At 41.3% G+C, this 26,447-nt stretch overlaps 1 protein-coding gene across 5 annotated transcripts in view; it reads left to right on the top strand.

Annotated features, from left to right (window-relative positions):
- CC2D2B (coiled-coil and C2 domain containing 2B) overlaps window positions 1-26,447 on the top strand; it is a 111,028-nt gene that overhangs the window by 52,614 nt on the left and 31,967 nt on the right. For all 5 annotated transcript variants that reach the window (XM_045023935.1, XM_045023937.1, XM_045023936.1 and 2 more), the window contains 8 exons: window positions 891-1,038; window positions 1,371-1,509; window positions 4,734-4,937; window positions 6,864-6,956; window positions 8,333-8,427; window positions 11,803-11,973; window positions 16,303-16,405; window positions 22,978-23,087. In XM_045023935.1, the coding sequence (XP_044879870.1) occupies window positions 891-1,038; window positions 1,371-1,509; window positions 4,734-4,937; window positions 6,864-6,956; window positions 8,333-8,427; window positions 11,803-11,973; window positions 16,303-16,405; window positions 22,978-23,087 (1,063 nt within the window). The remainder of the gene's footprint in view (window positions 1-890; window positions 1,039-1,370; window positions 1,510-4,733; window positions 4,938-6,863; window positions 6,957-8,332; window positions 8,428-11,802; window positions 11,974-16,302; window positions 16,406-22,977; window positions 23,088-26,447) is intronic.

The raw sequence follows: 26,447 nt of genomic DNA on the forward strand, positions 1-26,447 counted from the left end.
GTGGATTCTTGGTTGAATCAAATAAGTTGGTGTGTACACTGTCTCTTTGGAGACAGTGGACTTGTTAATTACTGAGAGTGCCCAGTGACTGGTGCTGGGGAATGCTCTTAAAGGGGGCTCACGGACTTGTGTGCTCCAAGTGTTAACTTCAAAGCAAAGAAGGGACTGGCAGAGTCCTGAGAAGTTTGACTGGGTTGGCTAACAGACTGGGGTGACAGGAATCTGTGACTCCGTTTAGCACCAACAAATCTCTCTCTTGCTGAGGCAGGGGGTGTAACAAGGTAAACCACAGTCCTGAGCACACCGAGAAAGTGTAACACAATGGTTTTGCCATTTTCATATCAAGTTTTTGTGACTGGCCTAGTGAGCCATGGTTCTGAGGAAGGAGATATCTTCTGACTGAGAATCTGGATGCCGAGTCCAAGAACCAATAAAGAAGGTCTCAAAAGGATTGGGAATAGACATGTTTTTTCAGAATTCCCTCCCAGTCAATTCCTCACTCCAGCAGATCACAAACTGCCTATCAGAAATTTTTGCTAGATCTGCTAAGGAACTGTACATATTCCCAAAGATCTGGGGGATGAATGGCTCTCTTCCTTTAGGCCCCAGATCAAGAAAGCATCCTGATTCAGGAAAACACTTAAGTACGTGCTTATAGCCTAAAGAAGTCTCGGGATGTGGGTGTAAAAGACTAGTCACTGGGGTGTGTAAGATGTATAAATTAAGATGGGTAGACCTTTAACAACAAATGGCAGGGTTGAAGGATCAGTGTTCTTGGGTTCATTTTTCTGAAGATCTCAGCTTTCAAAAGCTTGGGAAAAGCTGAACTAGATAGAACTTTACATTTAATTATACTGATTTATTTTCTTCCAACAACTTTTAATTTACAGATGTACCTTTTCTTCTGGATGAAAATGAAACTGAAGAGGTGTGTCTTTTGACATCAGGAAAACTAATGTATTCCTTATCCTGGGCGGTCAATGAGGAAGGAATTCCGTTAGCCCCTGTATCTCAGAAAATAATCTCTGCTCGTTACAGGTAATAGTAAATCTTATATTGCTATAAGATTGTCACGGGTTTCACTAAATAGCATCTCATGTTTAATACTGTGGGAAAAGTTATGCTAAATTATCATTTGCTTTATGGCAAGGTGTTCTGTATAATGCTAATTTACTGTAAACCACAGTTAACCTATTTTCTGCAGATTTCTTGGGTGTTTCCATCTTTATTTTTCTTGTAGTCATGACTTAGAATAAGACTGAACCTGATGATGTCTGTGAGAATTGGAAATGTTTGCTAAACCATTATGTGTATAGTATATAGGAGCTAATGTATGACAAAATAAGTGAAAGTCTTGCATTCCTTTGTAGTGTGCCAAGAAACATAAATGCAGAAATAGCTACTGGACTCCTGTGGTTCACTGACAGACAGAAACTTACCGAATGGGCCAAAGAAGTCAAGATTGATCCTAATGACCCTGAGTATTCAGATTTGATGGAATTCATTATGGTAATGTTTAGCAGAGTTCAGTATTAGGAATTTGTAATAATAATTTATAATTGATTCTAGAAGAAACTATGTGTTGAGTCTAACATGACAGGAGTTAGGGAATTTCTAGATATTGACTACTAAAGCATTTTTCACAGGAGATCTTTGGCTCCAAGGTTATAAATAATATGAGTCTGAACTGTGAGACTACTTCTGTTCAAGATTTCTGGAGATGCCAAAAGAAGTGGGAGCAAAGCTGAATAATTTATGTATATACTTGAAGCAACAAGATGAAATTGTTGCTCCCTAATTATAAGTGAGCCTATTTTTATTTTAGATTCTACTTGAATCAGATTCTACTTGCACAGGTACAGACAGATATCATCTTCCTTTCCAAATGCAAACGGATGGACATCATACCAAATGGACTGAAGGTGAAAAATCCATTGCTATCTACATACTACACAGACCACAGTGAGAGATTATGCCATACTCTATCAAAGAAACTGAGGAACCATCTGATCAGCATCCTATACAGCAAACAGGAAAACATCAAAAAAGAGCTCTCCAACCTGGAGCCGCTCATAAATAACCAAACTTCCATACAAACGGACTTCACTAAAATAAGACAGGAGATCTACATTACACACTTCACCTCTCTACAAAGGAAAAAGGACTGTAAACTGTCTAAAATCCTACTTGCCACATGGGGCCACAACAGTGGTACCCCTAACCCACCCAGCAATATTGTCAATCTATCCAACTACACACTCAGCCTGGCAGAAGAGTCTGTCCTATCTCAGGGACTCTCTTTCTGCCCTGCCACCTCCACAAACATGATACAGTTCTGCGGTGATCTAGAAGCCTACTTTCGCCATCTCCGACTCAAAGAATACTTTCAAGATAACACTGAACAGCACACTGATACACAGATACCCTCCCACCAACAGCACAAAAAGAAGAACTCCACATGGACTCCCCGTGAGAGTCGAAATGACAGTCAGAAATTGTGGAAAAAACATAGAATGCTTCTGCCGGTGTGCACAGGCAGAAATTGTGGAAAAACAACATCCCTTGCCTCATAATCTAAGTCGTGCAGAACGCAATGCCATCCACAGCCTCCAAAACCACCCTGACATTATAATCAAATTTATCAAAGAGGCTGATAAAGGAAGTGCTATTGTCATCATGAACAGGTCTGACTACCGAAAGGAGGCTGCCAGACAACTCTCCAATACCAAATTCTACAGGCCACTTCCCTCAGATCCCACTGAGGAATATACTACTCAGGACACTACCTACATTAACACCGGAACAACTCAACATACCCTTAGAGCCCCGACCGGGGTTATTCTATCTACTACCCAAGCTCCACAAATCTGGAAATCCTGGACGCCCCATTATCTCGGGCATTGGCACTCTCACTGGAGGACTGTCTGGATATGTGGACTCTCTACTCAGACCCTACGCCACCAGCACTCCCAGCTATCTCCGTGACACCACTGATTTCCTGAGGAAACTACAATGCATTGGTGACCTTCCAGAAATCACCATCCTAGACACCATGGATGTAGAGGCTCTCTACACAAACATCCCACACACAGATGGAATACAAGCTGTCAAGAACAGTATCCCTGATGATGCAACAGCACAACTGGTTGCTGAGCTCTGTGACTTTATCCTCACACACAACTATTTCAAATTTGATGACTATACCTCCAGACCAGTAGCACCGCTATGGGCACCCGCATGGCCCCACAATATGCCAACATTTTTATGGCTGACCTGGAACAACGCTTCCTCAGCTCTCATCCACTCGTGCCCCTTCTCTACCTATGCCACATTGATGACATCTTCATCATCTGGACCCATCTGGGCTTTTCATAAGACATCTGATCGCATGTATTCCTTGGCTAGTGGCATCTGACCAGTGTAACATTCCATGGCATCTGCCCATTAAAACTGCTCACATTATACCAAAATAGAGTGATAAAGCTTATTACATTGATTTTCTTCATTTACAAAGGCAATAAGCTAAACTTTAATCTGTTATACCCATGAAACTTCATTGGAATAATTAGGATTTCACAGGTGAAAGAGAGAGCAGAATTTTGAAAGTATTTTAAGAAACATCTTCCTTAGAATTTCCTAGGCCATGGATGTGTACAGAGATAGTACGGGCTAGTCAGTCATTTAATTTCTGTGACACAGAAAACTACCGTATTTTCCGGCGTATAAGACGGGTTTTTGGGCTAAAAAACAACCCCCAAAAATCGGGGGTCGTCTTATACGCCAGGTATAAACTCCTGACCGCGGCTGGGATTTAAAAGGTTCTGCGCTGTCCGCCGCAGCAGGCAGCGCAGAGCCTTTTACACCCCAGCCGCGGCCGGGAGTCAGAGGGCTCTGGGCTGCCCGCTGCTGCGGGGAGCCCAGAGCCTTTTAAATCCTAGCCGTAGCTGGGGTGTAAAAGGCTCTGGGCTGTCCACCGCGGCGGGCAGCGCAGAGCCCTCTGAATCCCGGCCGCGGCTAGGATTTAAAAGGCTCTGCGCTGCCCGCTGCGGCGGGGAGCCCAGAGCCCTCTGACTCCAGACCGCAGCTGGGATCTAAAAGGCTCTGCGCTGCCCGCTGCGGCGGGGAGCCCAGAGCCTTTTAAATCCTAGCCGCGGCTGGGATTTAAAAGGCTCTGGGCTGTCCACCGCGGCGGGGAGCCCAGAGCCCTCTGACTCCCCGCCGCGGCTAGGATTTAAAAGGCTCTGCGCTGCCCGCTGCGGCGGGGAGCCCAGAGCCCTCTGACTTCCCCCCGCAGAAGGGGGGGGTCGTCTTATACGGCAAGTATATGGCAAAACTAATTTTTTAATGAAAAAATTAGGGGGTCGTCTTATACGCCCCGTCGCCTTATACGCCGGAATATACGGTAGGTGGATTTTTAAAGAAAAAGAACAAATAAAAATACCATACAAACTCAAATGTCTGTTTCTCCTTAAAGTTAATACCAATACAAAAAATGTGGGCCGTTGTTCACATAATAAAATCTATGCTGAAGAGGAGCCCCAAATAGTAGCAGTGGTATTGCAGGTCATACTGAGATGTATTGTTAGAAGTATGGGAAGTTTGCTTAGAACCTGTTGGTTCTTTGCTTGGCTCAAGCCAGTGGTTTCACTTTATAAAAAAAAATAGCAAAATTTCTTAGTCATCACCCAAAAAGTTTTAAAATATCTGAACCTTGCTTTTACTTTCTCTAACAGTATGCAAGATCCAAGGAACAAACTGTGTCAAAATATTTTCGTCTTGAACAGCTGCAAGAAGAATTTAACTTTGTTACCGAAGAAGAGATTAAAAAGTGTAAACGTTTCCAGCTGTTGCAGCTTAGAAACTCAGAGCAGTTAGATTTCTGCCATTTTCGGCAAATACCACTGTATGATAGAGAGATACCAGATGCAGTCATTCAGGTATTTGTTTAATGTTATATATGATAATCTGAGTTTAATATTAATCTTTCATTTTTCACAGTAGTTGAATTCAACTTTCCTCTTCCTATTTGATTTCTATATGCAGTAAGGACACGTGTAATCTTTTACAGTATCATGATATAATGCTTAAGAGCCAGATTCCAATGTCCTTATTCATGTTGAATAGCACTTCATTACTCAAGTAGTCCTTGTTGAATTCAATGATGTAAAGTGCTAGTCAGAGTAACGTGACCCTGAAATTTTAACACAATAAATTGGACAACACTGCTTTCAGTCTCTATGAAATAATTGCTTTTTGTGACCTTAACATAAGCATAGATTCTTCTAGTGCTGCAAAGAAAAAATGAGAGCAAACATAGACACTTCTTGGGATCCTGTTATATTAGCTATTTCTGAATGCTCCTGCTGACATTTTTTTAAATAAAAATATTCAGGGATGTCTTTTGCTTGGTCTTTTGTCCCCTCTAGCTCTTTCTGATACCAAATGAGTTCTAGGCAGTGTTGGTAATTCTCCTTTAATACAACTGCCCAGGCTGGGATGATTTAGGTGGGGTTGGTCCTGCTTTGAGCAGGGGTTTGGACCTCCTGAGGTCTCTTCCAACCATAATCTTCTATGATTCTACGAACTGCCTGTTTTATCCTGTGGTCCTTCTTTGATCATCAATATTCTCTCTAGGATGCATGGGTAAGTATGCATAACATAGATAGAATGCAACATGTAGTAAAAACAGTGGCCACAGAATGGGAACTTTGGAATAGCATTTCCAGTGCTCCCACAAGTATGGTTAATATCAGGAAGTGCTGGCATTGTTTGCTGACGATATTCAGCTGTTTATATCTTTTGACATCTTTAATGACTTCTCCATGTTTAGCCTCTCTGCATGCTCTCACAAAATAAACTCGTGGCTTCATCTTCATTTTCTTCAGCTAAATATCTCAGGAAATACAGCCAGAGGAAAATCCTGCAGCACACTCCATCTCCTCTGTCTTCCTTCTTGACTCAGATATTCCATTTGCCTCCTTTTCTCTTATTCTGTCATCATCCCTGACTCTAAACTCTTCTCTTTCTCTTAGGGTGGCAGTTTTATCTAGCACACACTCCACAACATGGACTCCGTGTGCCACCATCACTATTTCAGATTCACCTTGGCTAAAACTCCTCCATGCTTTCATCTTCTCTCATCTTGATTGGCTATGGCCTCCCCAAGTTCCAGTTCTCCACGCTGCAAAATACTTTGGCTCATTTTCTCACACATACAGAGAATCATGTTTTCCTCTCAAATTTCCCCAGTTCCCAATGAACTCCCTAGTTCATTGCAGTATTCATTTCAGAAATGGTCTACTTATTTTTAAAACCCTCCATAGACTGTCTCCAACCACCACCAGCTTTTTCTTTGTCTTTTCACATAACCTCACAACTGGTGGGTCAAGCACTTTTTCTTTTCCTACTTCTCTTCCTTTGCCCTCTGCTCAGTTCGCATCAGTTTTTTTCTTGGTGTTGTCACACAGTCTCACTACTTTTAGTTCCAACACATTTTCCCCTGTAGTTCCTGTTTTCATAAAACTGCGTTTCTGTATTTCTGCACCTCTTTGACTCTCCTTTTGTTTTCAGCTCTTGTATGGGGAAACACGTATTTCTCCTCTTGCCTATATATTTTAATTTCCCTTTCCCTCTGTTGTCGTTAGTTACAATTTTGTAAATGTTTAACTTTGTGAAGTGTTTAGGGATACACTTTTGAGAGAATCCAGCAAAGATGTCATATTCTGGAACTTCTGTTAATTTCATCATAGTTTTAAAAAAGTGGAACATAATATAGGTTGTTTAAATGCCTCTCTTTGTTTTCTTTAAAAAGTTTTGTAAAGATCAGTGTATGATCCAAGAAAATTACCTAATTCTATATTCAGGAATATGAAAGCCAGTTAGAGAAGGGTATATCAATGACAGATGTGGATCCTATTACTGCACAAAGGATTAGGTCTGCCAACTTTATAAGGAAGGTATGACAAATATTGACATGACTGTATTGGCTATGAGAAAAATAACTTTTTCTTTTCAGAATCTGTAATGTGAAAGTAATACTTATTACAGTGTTGGATTGAAATGTACTAGAAAATGAATAGCAGTAGAATGTGCAGCAGCAGTCCAAACTTCTTCACTAATGAACCTAAAACTTTTTCTGAAGAGATGACTTCTGGAGCTGAGTCTCTGTACCCATACAATCCTTGGCTTCCAGACTTTAAATAAGGGAGTCATTTGTGATTGTGTTTTTGATGAGCTGGACACCTGTCCTCAGTTGGACTGAGATCACCAATTAATTTTGTATAGAATACTGAATAGCTATCAGATGGTGATGACTTCTGGTACCTACCAGCCAGCACTGGAATTCAGCTGATGACCTAGAGATGAGGGGCACCATGTTCCATTATCAATGTCTGTCACTGCACTGTATGCATTAGCAGCAGAGTGACAATGACTAGGGCCCAGACCAAGGGCTCACATCTGTAAGATGCTGAGTAATTCCGGTGGCGTGTTGAGTCCCCTTAACTCTTATTGAAGTAATAGCACCTCAGCTCCTTCAGAAGTAGAATTTAAGAAATTAATATTTTAGTAAATTACTCTGTTTCTGCCATACACAAGGTCCAATAGTGGTGAACAAATGTAAGTAATGGAAGCAGGGAAACACTAGAGAAGGTGGAGGGGGCTTTGAATCTTTTTCTTCTCAAGTGGTTGTAATGTCAAGTTTATTTCATGACACTCTTGACTAAGAAGATAAGGGGCAAGGATTTCTCCTCAGTTGCCCCCAGGGGACTTTATCAGTGTCCAGCCAAATTATTCAACCTGAGTATGGGGAGAAGTTTTCTGCCCATTAGAATAATCATGTACGTTAATTCGGTGGGTGAAATTTTGTGCTGCAGATCTAAGAGGTACAGCACAAATCTCTCAACACAGGTTGTGGGAGGAAAGTGGCTTAATGCCATCTTTGCAGATTCCAGTCTGCTGTGGGGGCCAAAATGATCCCCAGCATAACTAAGGCAGCCTGGAGAAGCTGTCTAAGTTATTGTGGCCTTTTCAGGCTGCCACATGGTTTGCAGCATAAGGCAGAACAGTAACAGAGGTATCTGTGATGTCTGCACTATCTCACTTTCCCTTCCATCCAATCTGCGACCTATTTGCTGGGGCTTGCAGTAGTGGACTTGCAAGGCAGTGTAAGCTGCTTTGAAGAATTCTGAACTGGGGGATCCTCCCTTGGCCAGATCCAGGGCACTGTAGCATGGAAGTGTCATAGTGGAGAATTCCTGCCTATATATTTACAAATGTGAATTTTCATTTTAGAGATGTTATCTTTCATTAAAAACTCAATTATTTTTTGCAGATGAGAAAACTAATTTTAAAGCGACTTGTCAAAGTTAAGCACAAATTTAATTTAATGGATATTGTGAGCGATTATGAAGAAATTATATCTATGAGGTATAATTAAAAACTAAACTTTGAATTAATGAATGTATCACAAGATTATGAATTTATGCTAATGCATTACTTTATTAATATAATATTTTACTTGGCACTTTTATAATACTATATATTTTCAAATTGTTATATGAGAATTTAGCCACATGACTCTCACTGAGTTTAATGGATGTGACTTGGCTAAAAGCTAAAAAGAACATTTTAGGTGATAGTAATTTTAAAAGTGATTGTTTAACAGTGTGCAGTATGAACTTTTGGATTAATCGGTCAGAAAGGGAATAGGTAGAAAAATAGAAAGTTTTAATTGGTAATTTTTTTAATGTATGGTTCTATTCTGAAAATGTCTAATTTTAATATTTCATAAACTTGCTAATCTTGCTTCTGTGCAGGAGTAGCCGTTCATCATAATGACTTGCTTGGGGAATATCAGGTTATCAGGTTTCATTTTTGGTCTCTATATCCTTTTTGGTATATATCCTCAGGAGTTACTGTGTTAAGAATGCAGAATTGGTTCTCAAACAGAACCTAAACTTCAGAAAGTTTGCTTCTTTTGGAAAAACCAGGAATCTGTAACCAGAAATCCATCATATTTTTCAGGAATACACCTCTACCCCAATATAACACTGCCCTTGGGAGCCAAAAATCTTACCACATTATAGGTGAAACCGTGTTATATCGAACGTGCTTTGATCCACCAGACCACGCAGCCCCCCCCCCGAGCGCTACTTTACCGCATTATATCCGAATTTGTGTTATATCAGGTCGCATTATATCGGGGTAGAGATGTAGTTCCTATCATCTTTATCTTCTAAATTGCATTTACATGAAAAGTGTCAAAAAGAATAATATATAAATTGTAAATATTAAAAGTGAAAATCAAATTTAAGAAACGAAACAAAACTTGATGAGATTAAATGAAATCTCTTTGCAGTTCCTTATTCATGAATCAATCAAGTAACATTTCAGAAGGAAGTCAGAATTATCAGCATGGGAAATTATCTTGATTCTGACCTCTTCCCTCAGTCTAAGACATTTTAGCTGCTGCTCTCTTCCTGAAAATACCAGAGGCAGTTCAGACTTGTCCTCAAGATCCTGGGACTTGGCCTACCCCTTCTACTCCTATGTTAGATTCTCTGCCTGTGGCGGTACAAACAGCAGCTGTTCAGTGCTCCCACATTATCCATTGCAATCTTAACATTTAAAGTAGATTTTGTGGCAACAGTGAGTCAGGCCCTCCCCATTTCCTCCATTTCTTAGGCTGAAATTTTAGAGGCTTTATTCTCCAAATGAGACCACCTGCTGAGCTCTTCTCAGTTTCTCACTTCTTGCATAACAACAGTGTGGGCCAAACAAGGAAAACCAGAGGCCAAGAGATGCTCTGTCTATTATGAGACCCTTCAGGAGCAATCGAAGCAGGACTCTAGTATGATTGCTCACAATTAGCAGGTCTCGCTCTGCCAAGGAAAGAGCTCAGAGTTTGCATCATTAGTTGGGGCCTTTGCTTCCCACCACACCTAGGGGCAATGGGAAGGGAAGGTCAATACTTTTCAGCTCCAAAGGGTCAGCAAACTGGATCACTGGATCATTCTCATCAATCAAGGACTCTTGATGTGAAAAAACTAGAACACTCCCAAGCCCAGTCCATCTCTGAGGGGGAAAGCTCCAGAGTCCTGTTCTAGGTTATTCTGTAGTGGATCCTGGAACACAAAACTCAAGTCTAAATGCAGAAGTAATGCAGATTCTTTTCTATGTGAGGAAGATCACCTAAACTGTATCAGGGTTACCCATGCATCAGTGACAATGAACAGATAAGTTGACTGGCTAAGCTGTCAGTGGATAGAATTTGGAACACTTCCCTGAACTAGGAAGTGTTTGGGTGATATCAAGTGAGGTGTACCTAACTGCATTAAGATTAAACCAAAGGCAAGACTCTTCTAGGCTTGGGAAGTGGATCAAAGACCACTGGGAAAACACCTGGCTCATGGATATCAGAATCTGCTTCTCTATGCTTTCCTTTCTGTGCTGGCATGAAGTTAGAGTAATTCAGAAGATAATGGAGGGAAAACTTGTTATTTTTTATAACCAAAGACCATAGTATTTTGACTTTAATAATAATAATAAAATATTAATTAATATATGGAGATATACCTATCTCATAGAGCTGGAAGGGACCCTGAAAGGTCATCAAGCCCAGCCCCCTGCCTTCACTAGCAGGATCAAGTACTGATTTTGCCCCAGGTCCCTAAGTGGTCCCTTCAAGGACGAAACTCACAACCCTGGGTTTAGTAGGCCAATGCCCAAACCACTGAGCTGTCCTTCCCTCCAATGGAGATATTCCAGAAGTCTCCACTCCATTTTCCCAGGTGGCATAATCTCCTATGACAGAGCCTACTCTTGCATCCCAATCCAGACTACCTAAGCATGACAGTTTGACTGTTGAGTAACAAGTCTTAAATAAAATGGGGCTACTTCTCCAAAGTTAATCTCCCATAGTTATTCTATCCCCTTGACTTATGCAAGTTTTGGACAGAATTCTTGTATTACTTTCAATATAGAAATGTGAGCACTAGGAAACCAGATGGTGCAGCTCTTCTGGATTTCTTACAGAATGACCTATGGATAGGCCTGACAGCCACTGTGACATACCAGGTCTTTCAGTGTTGTAAACATAGGTGTATCCAAATCTCTGGTAGATCATCCTTAACACAGCATTTCTACACAAACCAGCACTGGCACTTATCTTCCTTATCTGGGATATGCTTATAGTGCTAGAAGCTTTCATAAATGATTCATTCATACTGATAGGTTCTAACTCTGGAAAACATCATCTTAATTCATTTTCTTCCACCCTATGCATCAGAACTTGAAAGCTTGCAAATCTCTGTAGTTAAGTGGGTTAGCCTTGATTACCAAAGAGAACAGAATCTACTCAACACTTTCCACAGTAGCATTCTGGGTAGAAAGGGCATCAGGTACTTTAAAGGAAATCTGTAAAGCTGTCAGCTGCTCATCAATCAACACTTTTTTAAAACACTACAGCTTCATTCTGTTGCAGAAACCTCCTTTTGGCAGGACGATGTTCCAAACAGTGGTCCCAAAATGGATCAATATTACTGATTTTAGGGAAGGGTGAAAATTCTTCTTTTGTCCTACATATCTGACTATAGGGGGCTTGTATTGCACATTTCACTGTAGTTTCTAAATGTTTCCCAGGTGAATTAGATTTGCATGGTAAGGTCTGTAGTGGATTTTGTGGAGCCTTCGTGTTGAGGACAATCATAGAAAGGTAACACATTTTCCATTTTCTTAAATCATGTATAATAAAGGAAGATGTTTACATATAAAGCTGATTAAAACATTTTCAACTTTATCTAGCCAATTGAGGAATGCAGTTTTTAAGATAGGTGAACGTAGAAGACATTTAAAGCCGCAAAGAAAAGAAAGGAAAAAAGTTCCAGCACAAACAGTCTCTGATGGAGATGTTAAGCTTCTAATCAGAGTATTGAGAGCTTATAACATTCCTTCAAGAAATCCATCAGTTACTAGGTAGGAAACCATAGAAACAGAAGTTAGGGATGGTAAAAACCTATTAGGTAATTTGGTACATCCTCCACGTAGTCCAGGATTGTTCCCTAATTAATCTTTTCTAGAGTTTTGTCTAATTTAGTTTCTACCATTTCCCTTCTAAGAGTATTCCCATAGTTTCATAGAATTTAGTATTTTTTCATGACTGCAACTGAATGACTGCATCAGCTATTTTTTTACAAGTATAGACTATGTTGTCTTCACCCACTTAATATTTTCCTTTACTGTTTTATGTAATTACTCATTTAATATTCTTCTAGTAAGACTGGAAAATTAAGTGAAGTATTTGCAAGTTGGAACTAAATTTAAAAACATCATATAAGTTTTATAATACAGCAAACAAAAACAGTTGCTATTTACATTGGATGAGCATAAAGTAGGAAATGAAAGTATTTACAGAAAAATTTATTCAGAGTGGTACATTACAAGTCATTGGTATAGTTTTGACAAACATTTAAAAACTTGTTTAAAATATTAGTACTTTATTATTTGGATAAAGTAGGAGAAGCTCATGACTTTCAATGCTCGTACTGTAGACTCAATTCATGAAGACATTTACTCTTTATTATACTTTTTGGCTGAGCAAAGCAAGGTCTAACATTCCATGTGATGGGATTTCTGTTTGTCTGTATTTCTAAGGCATAAAGAAAAGAAATTAGAAGGTGGATGGAATGTGGGGGACACAAAGCCCTGGGCCTGAGGGGGAAAATGGGGGACAATGGTATGGGGGCCATGGGAACCACACAGGTTGCTGGCATGGGATGGGGAAGAATGAGGGGGGACCCAGAGCCCCCCCATGGTAAAGAAGGGGAAAATATAGGGAAGGAGAAATTAAGCAGTAGAGAGAAACCCTGGCATTTTGGAGAGGGGGAGGATGGGGACATACAGAACACATGGCAGGGGGAAGAATGGGGAACCTGAAGGGGAGAATAGTGTGGAGAGGAGAGATGAGGGAGCACACTGACCCCCTGGCATGGGGAGAGAACAAGGGGCAAAGGTGGGAGGGGGGAGATGGGATGTTAGGGGCATAAAGAGCCCCTGGAATGTGGGGAAAATGGAGGCACAGAATGTCTGGCAGGGGGAAGAATGGGGACCTTGATTTGGGGGGAAGGCGAGAATTGGGTGGAGAAGGGAAAATGAAGGGAGCACACAGCCCCTGGCATGGGTAGAGAATGAAGGACAATGGTTTAGGGCAAGGGGGACAGTGGGGCCACATACAGGCCCTAGAATGTGGCAGAGAGAGGAAGAGGAGGACACACTGAGCCCCTGGCAGAGAAGGAAGAACAGGGGACCCTTGTATGGGAACATGGGTACACAGCCTCTGGCATGTGGGGGAGGAGGGAATTGGGTGCACAATGAACCCCTAGCATGTAGCAGTGAGTGGATATGTAGAGACCGGGGCATGAGGGATGGGAAGGTGGCTCACAGGGAACTAGTTGGAAGTGCGGGGGGAAATGGAGGAATGAAAGGAGGCCCTGGTTTGTGCAGTGTGCTCAGCCTACAAAAGTAACAAAGTGTGCAATCCTTTCATTTATTTGGAGTTCAGCTGCATAATGAAAGACTAATTCAGTGTATAAACATGTAGGAACGGTTTGTGAGAGTACAGATGTCTAGCATAATGGTTGCCAAATCCAATCAAATTCTTGTGCAGTTCTGAGCTCTTGTTTATCTGAAACAAAGAAAAAGTAAATGCCTTGAGAGAGTATGCATCTAAGAATGTGTGCCTCATTCCAAACTTGCTATGCAAATAATTAGCATTACAAAACAACAGTCTATAACTTTCATGCAATTGGACATTGTTTGCAATAATGGATAGGCTGATTCCTTCACAGAATGCAAATCATATTTAGCAACAATAATTAACTTAGAGATGGTTTATTCATTATTTCATCCATGGTATATTACAATACCCCAAACGTAAAGAAAAAATTCACTGTGGTTCTGAGATTAGTGTGAAAATAAAACAAAACTACAACATGAAAGAGACTCAGCAATAGCTTAACGTGCCCAAAAATAATTTATGAAAATTTCAGTCAAAGAGAAGTGAGAGTCCATCTAGGAGCTAAAATGTGGAAATTGTGTCCCTGAGAGAGAGAGCCTCACCAGCTGCTCATAAATGCAGAATCAAAAGCTGCCAAGTGTTGGGAGGGGACATTCAGATTGGGCCTTTGGGCTGAAGTTTATTTTGCCTAAAAACTGCATGAAGTTTAACATGTTATCAAAGGACTTTATAATTAATAGAAATGGATTATCATAATCTTAGGGATAACTATGCTTCTGTGGAAGCTGAGTTGACTGGAGAAGCAGGCCAGCAGGAGTGCCATTTAAGGAGGGTGGAGAGGCACTCTTCCCTCCACCCGAGTTTCAAACCACGTTATAATTTTACCAACAGGCATAGTGCTGGAGGTGCTTGTGGAAACTATAGCCACCCCAAAATTGCCTTTGCTCCCCTGTATCCACCCCTCCCAGAACTGGGTGCCCAGCCCACAGCAGATGCTCTCTGGCTGCCCAGCTTCCACCACCCTTCCCACACTCCCAATAGACACTCTCCCTCTCTCTCACACACTTCCCAAAGAAGTCTCCCCTTCTTTGGGATGCTGATCCATGGCTGGTGCGGCATGGGGGGAGCTCGCCTGATGCAAGAGGTGGCTATGCCCTAGTGGGTCTCTGCTGGGTTTGGGGGACAGGTAGCCCGTCTATGCTGATGCCTCTGGCTCAGGAGTGGGAGCTGTGGCTGCTGTTGTACTGAACAAGCTCATCTTAGAGATAGGCGCAGACATACTCAGGCACACACACAGTCTCTTTCTTTCTGTCTCTCACTCACACACACACACACACACTCCCCCAAAACACACACACACATTTCTCTCTCTCTCTTTCTCTCTCTCTCTCACACACACACTTTCTCTAACATTATTATTCTTGTTGTTACTTCTTGCTACTTCCTGTCAAAATGTGCAGTGCACATATATTCTCTGTAACTTTATTCTTTCAGAGTTTAAGGATTATAGTACTGATATTTTAGTTTTTTTGTCTGGTCTGTGCATTTCATAATTTTATTTCTCTCTTATGCTTAAATTTAATTCTTTGAGTAGTGAGTTCTAAAATGCCTAATCTGTCCTCGTTGGAGTAATTATCATTATTACTTTTATTACCATATTGTGCTTTGTCAGTATTTATTTAAAGTGGTACAATCAAATAATAGTATCCTTCTAGAATGTAAATTTAGTTTGTACTCACCTTAGCAGTGCCTGTTTAAAATCAGTTAGCTAAACACATAAGTATAGACACCATGCAGATGTTCACTTATTTTCAGATTGTATTTTTAATTATATCTGTAAAATAACTTAAAAAAACCAAATGTGGTTCCAAGTCTGATTCTAATAGTAGTGATAGAGTCAGATGTTAGTGAGTCATGTCCATGATTGTGATTGGTAAACATAAATGCCAAAAGAATAGAAAAAATTAATCCCGTTCTTAATAAAAGAGAAAAAAATCACATATGTTAAAATTAAGTAAATGTGGTTTTAGTAGAATGAAAAACTATAGACTAAAATGGAATAGATAATGGCAGTAACAGAGTGTGTCTGTTAGAGAAAGTAAGCAGATTTTATTTATTTTTATTTATCTCTAAGGATAGTGTATCAAAGTATCAAACTTATGTTTCTTGTATCTGTGTTAAGGCTCCAAAACTGATCCCAAGGCTTGGGATTGTGAATATCTTGCTGTATTATCTCCTGATTGTTCTAAATTTACATATAAATGTAAAATATGGTTTTAATTGGTGTTGTGTGTATATATATATTTCTTTTTTTAAATAGGAAGTAGATACAGTGCTCCTGTCAGCTAATTTCTAAATTGTTATTTGCAAAAAACAAAACCTAGAATTTTCAGGTGCCTAAGTAGCCCCTGGAATCATGGTTAAAGTTACCCCTCTGCCCCCAAAAGCTGAAATGGCATCCCTGCAGACCAGGCACACAAGTACCGTGTCAGCGCCAGGTGGCATAATATGTCCAAATTGAAATGACTTCAATGAGATTTTGACTGGAACAATGGAGTGGCTGCATGATCAGGCCCATAGTTTTAGACATTTCTTCATTTTAGGGATTTATATTTTGATTTGTATTACTGATTTTGTTAGATGTTCTTTATAAGTATGTATAACATCTGTAAATAGTAACTAGTTATCTGTAGCATCTGTAAATAATGAACTAATACAAACAATTGCCATGTAGTTTAAAAAGAAAAGCTGGTTGAAATGTGTATGTCATTCATGTTTTATATCTAAAGACCAGCAGGTGTTCATTCGCCAGCATATGCAATTAATCAGCTGTCCCGGAGTAGACATCTGCTATCAGGCAATTCATCATACACATCTGATCCTCTAAGTGAGGTAAATAACTTAAATTACTCAAACAACCAAAAAAAGCCCCTCCCCCAAAGAATGAATCATTTTGTATTGTTTAAAGGTAGGGCTGTCGATTAATCACATTTAACTCACGTGATTAACTCAAAAAATTTATCGTGATTAAAAAAATTAATCACGATTAATCACACTGTTAAACAATAGAATATCAATTGAAATGTATTAAATATTTTGGATGTTTCTCTACTTTTTCAAATATATTAATTTCTATTTCTACACAGAATACAAAGTGTACAGTGCTCCCTTTATATTATTATTTTTTTATTACAAATATTTGCACTGTAAAAATGATAAACAAAAGAAATTATATTTTTCAATTAACCTCACAAGTACTGTAGTGCAATATCTTTATCATGAAAGTGTAACTAACAAATGTAGATTTTTTTGTTACATGACTGCACTCAAAACCAAAACAATGTAAAACTTTAGACCCTACAAGTCCACTCAGTCCTACTTCTTGTTCAGCCAATTGCTAAGACAAACAAGTTTGCTTACATTTATGGGAGATACTGCTGCCTGCTTCTTATATACAGTGTCACCTGAAAGTCAGAATAGGTGTTCGCGAGGGACTTTTGTAGCCGGCATTGCAAGATATCTATGTGCCAGATATGCTAAACATTCATATGCCCCTTCATGCTTCGGCAACCATTCCAGACAATATGCTTCCATGCTGAGGATGCTCATTAAAAAATAATGCGTTAATTAAATTTGAGACTGAACTCCTTGGGGGAGAATTGTATGTCTCCTGTCCTGTTTTACCCACATTCTGCCATATGTTTCATGTTATAGCAGTCTCAGATGATTACCTAGCACGTGTTTGTTTTAAGAACACGTTCACAGCAGATTTGACAAAACGCAAAGAAGGTACCAATGTGAGATTTCTAAAGATAGCTACAGCACTCAACCCAAGGTTTAAGAATCTGAAGTGCTGTCCAAAATCTGAGAGGGACAAGGTGTGGGGCATGCTTTCGGAAGTTTTAAAAGAGCAACACTCAGATGTGGAAACTACAGAACACAAACCACCAAAAAAAAGAAAATGAACCTGATGGCATCTGACTCAGAGGATGAAAATGAACATGTGTCAGTTGGTCCGCTCTGCTTTGGATCGTTATCTGCAATGATGGTTGAAGCATGAAGGGACATATGAGTCTTTAGTGCATCTGGCACGTAAATATCTTGTGCTGCCAGCTACAACTGTGCCATGCGAATGCCTGTTCTCGCTTTCACGTGACATTGTGAACAAGAACCAGACAGCATTATCTCCTGCAAATTGTAACCAAACTTGTTTGTCTGAGCGATTGGCTGAAGTAGGACTGAGTGGACTTGTAGGCTCTAAAGTTTTACATTGTTTTATTTTTGAATGCAGTTATTTTTTTGTACATAATTCTAAATTTGTAAATTCAACTTTTACAACTTTGAAAGAGATTGAATTACAGTACTTGTATTAGGTGAATTGAAAAATACTATTTTTTGTTTTTTTACAGTGCAAATATTTGTAATCACAAATAAATATAAAGTGAGCACTGTACACTTCGTATTCTGTGTTGTAATTGAAATCAATATATTTGAAAATGTAGAAAACATCCAAAAATATTTAAAGAAATGGTATTCTATTATTGTTTAACAGCGCTATTAATTGCAATTATTTTTTTAATCGTTTGACAGCCCTATTTAAAAGGCATGACAAAGGCTTCAAACAATATGTTGACAATGGATAAGAGGGCAAAGTTTTACTTTCTTTATTGTAACCATATCTGCTGTGTCAATACTTATTTAAATGGTCCCTCACCAATATATTGATTTGGGACAAAATTCCCCCTGACATTTAAGAATTTGTTCTTATTCTTTAAAAAGATCTCCAATCCTTTGTTCTGTTACAGCCTGTTTTTGCTTCAGTACCTCTGGTATTTTGAGGGATTTCAATTTCATTATTATAGTTAAATATGTATTTTTACGGTAACGTCTCAAAATGCGTATTTTCTGATTTTGGACAGCAGTGGTTTCCAACCTTTTCAGCCTGAGAACTGAACATTATTTCAAAAAGGTCAAGGGCCACAATCAACATTTTTGGGCTTTCTGTTCTGTTCTGCTCAGTCTAAAGGGAGCCAGAACCACCTGTAGGTCCCATGCTGGGGATTTCCCCAACATGGGGTTAGTCCAAGGATCAGCAACCCTCGGCCCATGATGCTTCCCGCAGCCCCTATTGGCCTGGAACAGCGAACCACAGCCAGCGGGCGCTGCGATCATCCGAACCTGCAGACACTGCAGGTAAACAAACCATCCCAGCCCACCAGCGGATTTCTCTGATGGGCTGTGAGCCAAAGGTTGCCGATCCCTGGGTTAGTCCCAGTGGGCACAGAGAAATCATAGATGGCTTCTGTGTCTCCTTTCCCACAGCCCCTGTCACAGGAGCATTTCAAGCATTAGGAAGAGGTATGCTGGGGTTGGGAGGAAAAGTGATCAGAGTGCACACTGTCTGGTTATTGCTTTTACCCACGAAAGCTTATGCTCCAATACATCTGTTAGTCTTTAAGGTGCCACAGGACTCTGTTGCTTTTTACAGATCCAGACTAACACGGCTACCCCTCTGATATTTTCTTCTTAACACTCACCATTCAGGGCCGCAGTTTAGAGTCTCTAGAGCCTCAGGTTGGGCTCCACTGATGTATAATGATGACTCTAAATTTAAACTGATATTAATAAAAAACTAATTTTCAGAAATCTTATAAGACAATGAAAATTAAACTGTATTTGGGAGACTTTCAGTCTTGTAGAACTTAATAACCTGTAAGTGTTAATATATCATAAGAGTTGGAATCATATCTTAATATAAATTCTAGAGATAAGGGTCATCTTTAATGAGGGTATCGTTATATGTACTGAGCAACTGTTATCTAAAAATAAATAGCGCTTGACCAGATGTATCATTTGTCAGTCACTAATGTACTGAGTAAATAAGCTGGTTAATTTCCATGTGTTATTCACCAGGGAGCTGGACTTTAATGAATAACATTTTCTTAGTTGCTACTTGCTTGCAGGTAGGACAGGGGCAGGGAAACTTTTTGGCCTGAGGGACGCATCGGGTTTCGGAAATGGTATGGCGGGCCGGTTAGGGGAGGCTGTACCTCCCCAAACAGCCAGGCATGGCCCGGCCTCCACCCCCTATACTCCCTCTGCTTCTCGCCCCCTGATGGCCCCACCCTGGGACTCCTGCCCCATCCACACACCCTCACTCCCTGTCCCCTGACTGCCCCCGGAACCACCACCCCTGACTGCCCCCTGCTGCCCCATCCAACCCCTCTTCCTTCTGGACTGCCCCCCGGGACTCCTGCACCCATTCAACCCCCTGTTCCCCGCCCTCTAACCGCCCTGACCACCATCCTGAACTCCTCTGCCCTCTATCCAACCCCCTCTGCTCCCTGCCCCCTAACCGAGCTTCCTAGAGCACCAGTGGCTGGCAGCGCTACAGCCACGCCGTCCGGCTGGAGCCAGCCACTCCATAGCGCAGCTGCAGAGCACCGGGTCAGGCCAGGCTCTGCAGCTGTGCTGCCCGGCCTCCCAGAGCATTGCGCCGGCGGCATGGCGCACTGAGGCTCCGGGGAAGGGGGGACAGTGGGGGAGGGGCCAGGGGCTAGCCTCCCAGGCCAGGAGCTCAGGGGCCGGGCAGGAGGGTCCCGTGGGGCAGATGTGACCTGTGGGCCGTAGTTTGGCCACCACTCAGGTAGGGTGGACAGATGTCTCAATTTTATAGGGACAGTCCCGATTTTTGGGTCTTTTTCTTATATAGGCTCCTATTACCCCCCACCCCCGTCCCGATTTTTCACATTTGCTGTCTGGTCACCCAACTTGCAGATAACCACAATCTCCCTGTTGCTGTCATCCTAGCCTCTTTGTGCTATATCGCTAGGCTTGACAGAATTCAATTTTATATTTTTTTGTAATTTTGATGGATAATGTTGATATTTATTTTAAGTATTTTTTTATTTTTATCAATTTACATTTTCACACCTCTGCAAAATTGAGTTTTAAGTGATTTTTTTTATTTTCGCTATTTAAATTTTTACAATTGTGAGAAAGTTTAGGGGATCAGACAATAATTATTTAGACACTGAGATTCAGAATAATAGTTTTCAAACCGCTAAGCACACACTGTTAACATCTCGTGTCAAAATATAAAAGTATCCTTGTATCAAACGCTAATAAGTTCACAAACAGCATTTTTCTTACTTTGCCTACCTGTAAATTTTAATTATCAATAGAAATATTTTTTTCATTGGTTTCTGTGTGTATGGTGAAATTGACATTTACCAACATTTATCAATAAAAATCTGATCTTTCCAAAGTCATATGAAGCATTGATGTCAAGACATATAAGCAGGGCCGGTGCAACCATTTAGGCAAACTAGGCAGCTGCCTAGGGCGCCTAGTGGTTGGGGGCACCTAAAAGCCTGCCCAGGCGAGGAGGTGGAGTGGAGGTGAGCTGGGGCCGAGGGGTGCGGGGAGGGCCGCCCGCAGTAACGGGGGCGGGGGGCGCACAGGGGAACCGCTCCCTGCCCCAGATCACCTCCGCTGAGCACACAGCCCCCGTTCTAAGTCTCCTCCAATTGGCGCCCAAGCCTGGGAAGGGAGAATTAGAGCGGCGCCGGCGTGCTCAGCAGAGGAGGTGGAGCCGAGGTGAGCTGGGGCGGGCTCCCCAGGCGTGGTTAGCTGCTGCGGGGGTAGGAGGGGAGTCTCCCCAGGCGGGGTTAGCTCCCCGGGCAGGGTTAGCTTCTGTGGGGGGGAAGTCTCCCCAGGCGGGGTTAGCTGCTGCGGTGGGGGGGGGCCCGGGCAGGGTTAGCTTCCGTGGGGTGTGGGGGGGAAGTCTCCCCAGGCGGGGTTAGCTGCCGCAGGGGGGAGTAGCTGCTGCAGGGGGAGTAGCTGCTGGGCGGGGGGTGTCGGGCTCCCCGGGTGGGGGGCTGTGTTACCTGCTGCGGGGGGGGGGGGGAGGGAGCAAGGTGGAAGTTTCGCCTAAGGCGCGAAACTTCCTTGCACCGGCCCTGCATATAAGATATTAAATCAACAAGATTAAATTCAGCAAAGACAAATGCTAAATACTACACTCAGGAAGAAAAAATCAAATGTACAACTACAAAATGGGGAATAACTGGCTAACTGGTAGTACTGCTGAGAAGAATCTGGGGGTTATAGTGGGTCACAAATTGAATATGAGCCAACAATGTGATGGAATTGTAAAAAAGGCTAATATTGCTCTGGAGTGTATTAACAGAAACATTGTATGTAAGACACGGGAGGTAATTGTCTGCTCTACTTGGCCCTGGTGAGCCCTCAACTGGAGTGCTGTGTCCAGTTCTGGGTTCCACACTTTATGAAAGATTGCATGAATTGGAGAGAGTCCAGAGAGCAACAAAAATGATAAAATTCTCCTGGGGGAATTCTGCATCAAAATATTAAAAATTCTACAAAATTCAGCAAATTTTATTTGTCAAAATAGCACTATATAATCACACCAGTTTCAATTATTTTGGTAATTTATTTCAAAATACCTGTCAGCAAGTTTGTCGGAAACAATACAGACACACAACAAATTCCCCCAGGAGTAGAGAGTTAAAGAAACCCCTATAACAACCCAGTTCCTGCTTCTCTGTCATTCCCTCCCTGAACCTAGCCATGGCCCACTCCCCAGACACTCACCCCCCGCCCCCAGCCCAGCTGCAGGACCTCCCCAGCCCAGACACTCTCAAACCCTACTCTCCTAGAGCCCAGGGATCCAGAGGGAGAAACAGCCTGATGCTGGGTCGCGGGCTTATTGGAGTTTCCTCCATGCTGCTGCCTTCTTCCTTCAGGGTGTGCAGGGAACTGCACCTTCTGGGAACCTTCCAGTTTGCTCCCTGATCCCGCAGCCTTGTCTTCCATTTGTGAGGTGGGCTCTGCCGGGTCCAGCGGCCCCTAGTGGGAGCCAACATTACTACAGCCCATTTATGTTGGGGGAAAAAAGGAAATTCTGTGTGCACAACATTAATTTCTACAAAATTCTGAATTGTGCAGTGGCGCAGAATTCCCCCAGGAGTATAAAAGGTGTAGAAAAGCTGACCTTTAACAAAACTGGGCAAGCTTAGTCTTGAGAAAAGAAGACTTGGGGGGGATCTGATAACAGTCTGCAAATAAGTTCAGAGCTGTTACAAAGAGGATGGTGATCAATTGTTCTTCATGTCCACTGAAGGTAGGACAGGAAGTAATTGTCTTAATCTGCAGCAAGGAGGATTTAGGTTAGATATTAGGGAAAACTTTATAAGGGTAGTTAAGTTCTGGAATAGGTTGCCAAGGGAGATTGTGGAATCCCTGCCATTGGAGGTTTTTAAGAACAGGTTAGGCAAACATCTGTTAGGGATAGTCTAGGGGTTTACTTGGTCCTGGCTCAGCACGAGGGGCTGGACTTGATGACCTCTTGAGGTCCCTATATTTTTATTATTCTATAAGATGATGTGGAAATAAAACAAAGCAGTACAAATATAATAAAGTGTATGATTTTTGTGTTTTAGGTGACTGTGCATCCATTTGTAGAAGTTTCTTTCCAGCACACAGTTTATCAAACTAGCACTGCAGATGGATCTCATCCATGCTGGAATGAAGAACTTCAAGTGGATTTTATGTAAGTTGGCCAAATACTTCTCCATGAAAAATGTACAAGAAAATAAAAGTATTTGAATGCTCTAGCGAAGGAGTCAAAGTTTCCCATGGTTAGGTGGTTATATTTTGTTTAAAAAGTATTTTAAAGTTTTTCATTTAGCCTGCTGAACTCATCTGCCTTTCTGTATGTATGTATAAGAATAGGAGATGCAGTAGGAGGATTGAATGATTTAGGGCAATGGTTTTCAACCTTATTTCATTTTCGGCTCCTTAAAAAATTTAGAATGGAGGTGCGGACCACTTTGGAAATCTTAGAAATAGTCTGCAGACCTCCAGGGGTACCCAGTCCACAGATTGAAAACTACTGGTTTAGGGTAATGGTTCTCAATCTTTTCCATACCATGACCCTGTATTTCAACAGAAAAAAGTTTCAAGACTTCCCTCCCATGTAGTCATAAAGAAAAGGAGGTTGGCTGCAACCCTCTTGCACATATTCATGACCCTGAGGCTAAGACATTAGGAATGGGATACATTGTTTTTTTCATCTCTGGGCCATGTTTTTAAATCATCCAAGTCAGTAGTGACTAAAAGTTATAACCATCCAGTGGCAACTTGTAGTCCATTTGTTCGTTGGCATCTTCACTGACTATAAAAGACTACAAAAATGCACAAATCAAGTAAAAGAAGTAACAGAGAAGATAGGTTTGAGATATAATGCAAAGAAATGTCAGGCTGGAGGGAGGTTACTAGTGGAGTTCCTCAGGGATCGGTTTTGGGACCAATCTTATTTAATCTTTTTATTACTGACCTTGGCACAAAAAGTGGGAGTGTGCTAATAAAGTTTGCGGATGACACAAAGCTGGGAGGTATTGCCAATACAGAGAAGGACGGGATATCATACAGGAAGATCTGGATAATATTGTAAACTGGAGTAATAGTAATAGGATTAAATTTAATAGTGAAAAGTGCAAGGTCATGCATTTAGGGATTAATAACAAGAATTTTTATTATAAACTGGGGACTCATCAGTTAGAAGTAACAGAGGAGGAGAAGGACCTCAGAGTATTGGTTGATCACAGGAGGACTATGAGCCACTGATGTGATATGGCCGTGAAAAAAGCGAATACGGTCTTGTGATGCATTAAGCAAGGTATTTCCAGTAGAGAACAGGAGGTGTTAGTACTGTTATACAAGGCACTGGTGAGACCTCATCTGGAATACTGTGTGCAGTTCTGGTCTCCCATGTTTAAGAAGGATGAATTCAAACTGGAACAGGTACAGAGAAGGGCTATGAAGATGATTTGAGGAATGGAAAACCTGTCTTATGAAAGGAGACTCAAAGAGCTTGGCTTGTTTAGCCTAACCAAAACAAGGCTGAGGGGAGATATGTTTGCTCTATATAAATATATAAGAGGGAGGGGAGAGGAATGATTTAAGCTCAGTACCAATGTGGACACAAGAACAAATGGATATAAAGTGGCCATCAGGAAGTTTAGACTTGAAATTAGATGAAGATTTCTAACCATCAGAGGAGTGAAGTTCTGTAACAGCCTTCCAAAGGGAGTAGTGGGGGCAAAAGACATATCTGGCTTCAAGACTAAGCTTGATAAGTTTATGGAGAGGATGGTATGATGGGATAGCCTAATTTTGGCAATTAATTGGTCTTTGACTATTAGCGGTAAATATGCCTAATGGCCTGTGATGGGATGTTAGATGGGGTGGGATCTGAGTTACTACAAAGAATTCTTTCCTGGGTGTCTGGCTGGTGAGTCTTGCCCACATGCTTAGGGTTTAGCTGATTGCCATATTTGGGGTTTGGAAGGAATTTTCCTCCAGGGCAAATTGGCAGAGGCTCTGGGGGTTTTTCATCTTCCTCTGCAGCGTGGGGCATGGGTCACTTGCTGGAGGATTCTCTGCACCTTGAAGTCTTTAAACCATGATTTGAGGACATCAGTGGCTCAGACATAGGTTAGAGGTTTGTTGCGGGAGTGTGTGGGTGAGATTCTGTGGCTTGCGTTGTGCAGGAGGTCAGACCAGATGATCAGAATGGTCCCTTCTGACCTTAAAGTCTATGACTGTATGACTCTATGACTAAATGTAAAGTCATGTTAATGGGTACTATTGGGACAGAAATCAAAATTGAAGAAGAGAAACTAGAGAAGGTGGACAATTTTAAGTATCTTGGAAGTACCATCAGCCAAGATGGTACTAGTTCTGAGAAAATAATAATCGGGAATGCAAATGCTGCATTTGAAAGACTCAAAAACATCTGGCAGCTCAAAAACATCTCCCTCAAGACAAAACTGAATGTGTAACAAGCAACTGTTATCGCCATCACAACATATAACAGTGAGACATGGCAACTTACCAAGAAAGATGGATGCATTTCATCACAAATGTCTGAGACGAATATTGGGAATAACATATAGAGAAAGGAAGACAAATGAAGTCAGAAAAATTACTGGACAAGGTACCCTTTCACAAATAATCTACAAAAGAAGACATCAGTGGCTGGTACATGTGCTGAGAATGGAAAAAGAATGCTTACCAAATACCGCCCTGGAATGGAAGCCACAAAACACAAGAAGAAAGAGAGGAAGACCGCGAATAACATGGAAATGAACAGTTCTGAACAACATCAAGCACCTCAAGTTGAAATGGGAAGATTTTGAGAGAAGGGCAGTTAACAGGCAAGTGTGGGTAGCCCAATGTGCAGCAAAGCAAGGGAAGGACTAATGTCTAAGTGGGTTTGAATTGAGTTGGACTAATGGCTCTCAAATCTCCCTTTCTCCTCCCAATTTAGGGCATATGTCAGGGGTAAGGTATGGGATGAAGTGGACCCAATATGAGGAATGTGGCTGGTATGCTGTAGTTGCTCTGTTTTGTGCCAGTGTAACAACCATAAAGACTGGTATAAACTGGCACCATTTTAAGAGCAAGCTGGGAGCTGAGAACCAGAATTAGGGAGGTGTGCAAAGGCAGTTTAAAACCACCTGTTTCCCACTTGGAAGAATGGAGAATCTGCCTTTGTTCCTTTATGTGAGGTTTCATTCAGTTGGTGCTCTGAAATATGTGAAAGAGTAGAAAATTTAAAAAACAGTTTAGTAAATATGAGATAGAAGTCAGTGGAAATACAGCAGTTTACACCAAAATGAGGATCTGGCACAATTTATGTGACTAAACACCTATTGACACAGTAATTAGAGAAACAAAATATACTGGGTCAGATTCATCCTGGTGGATAACTTCTTCAAAGTCAGTGGTGTTAAACTGGCGTGAAATTTGTCCTTTGTTTTTTAGTGGCGAAAATACCAATTTGGTTTTCCTTCTTTAAAAATGTTTATGGTTTTGTAATATTTGAAGTAAATTACTGCCAAAGTTA

This window comes from Mauremys mutica, chromosome 7 (assembly GCF_020497125.1).
Source record: "Mauremys mutica isolate MM-2020 ecotype Southern chromosome 7, ASM2049712v1, whole genome shotgun sequence".
NCBI classification, from domain to species: Eukaryota; Metazoa; Chordata; order Testudines; family Geoemydidae; genus Mauremys; species Mauremys mutica.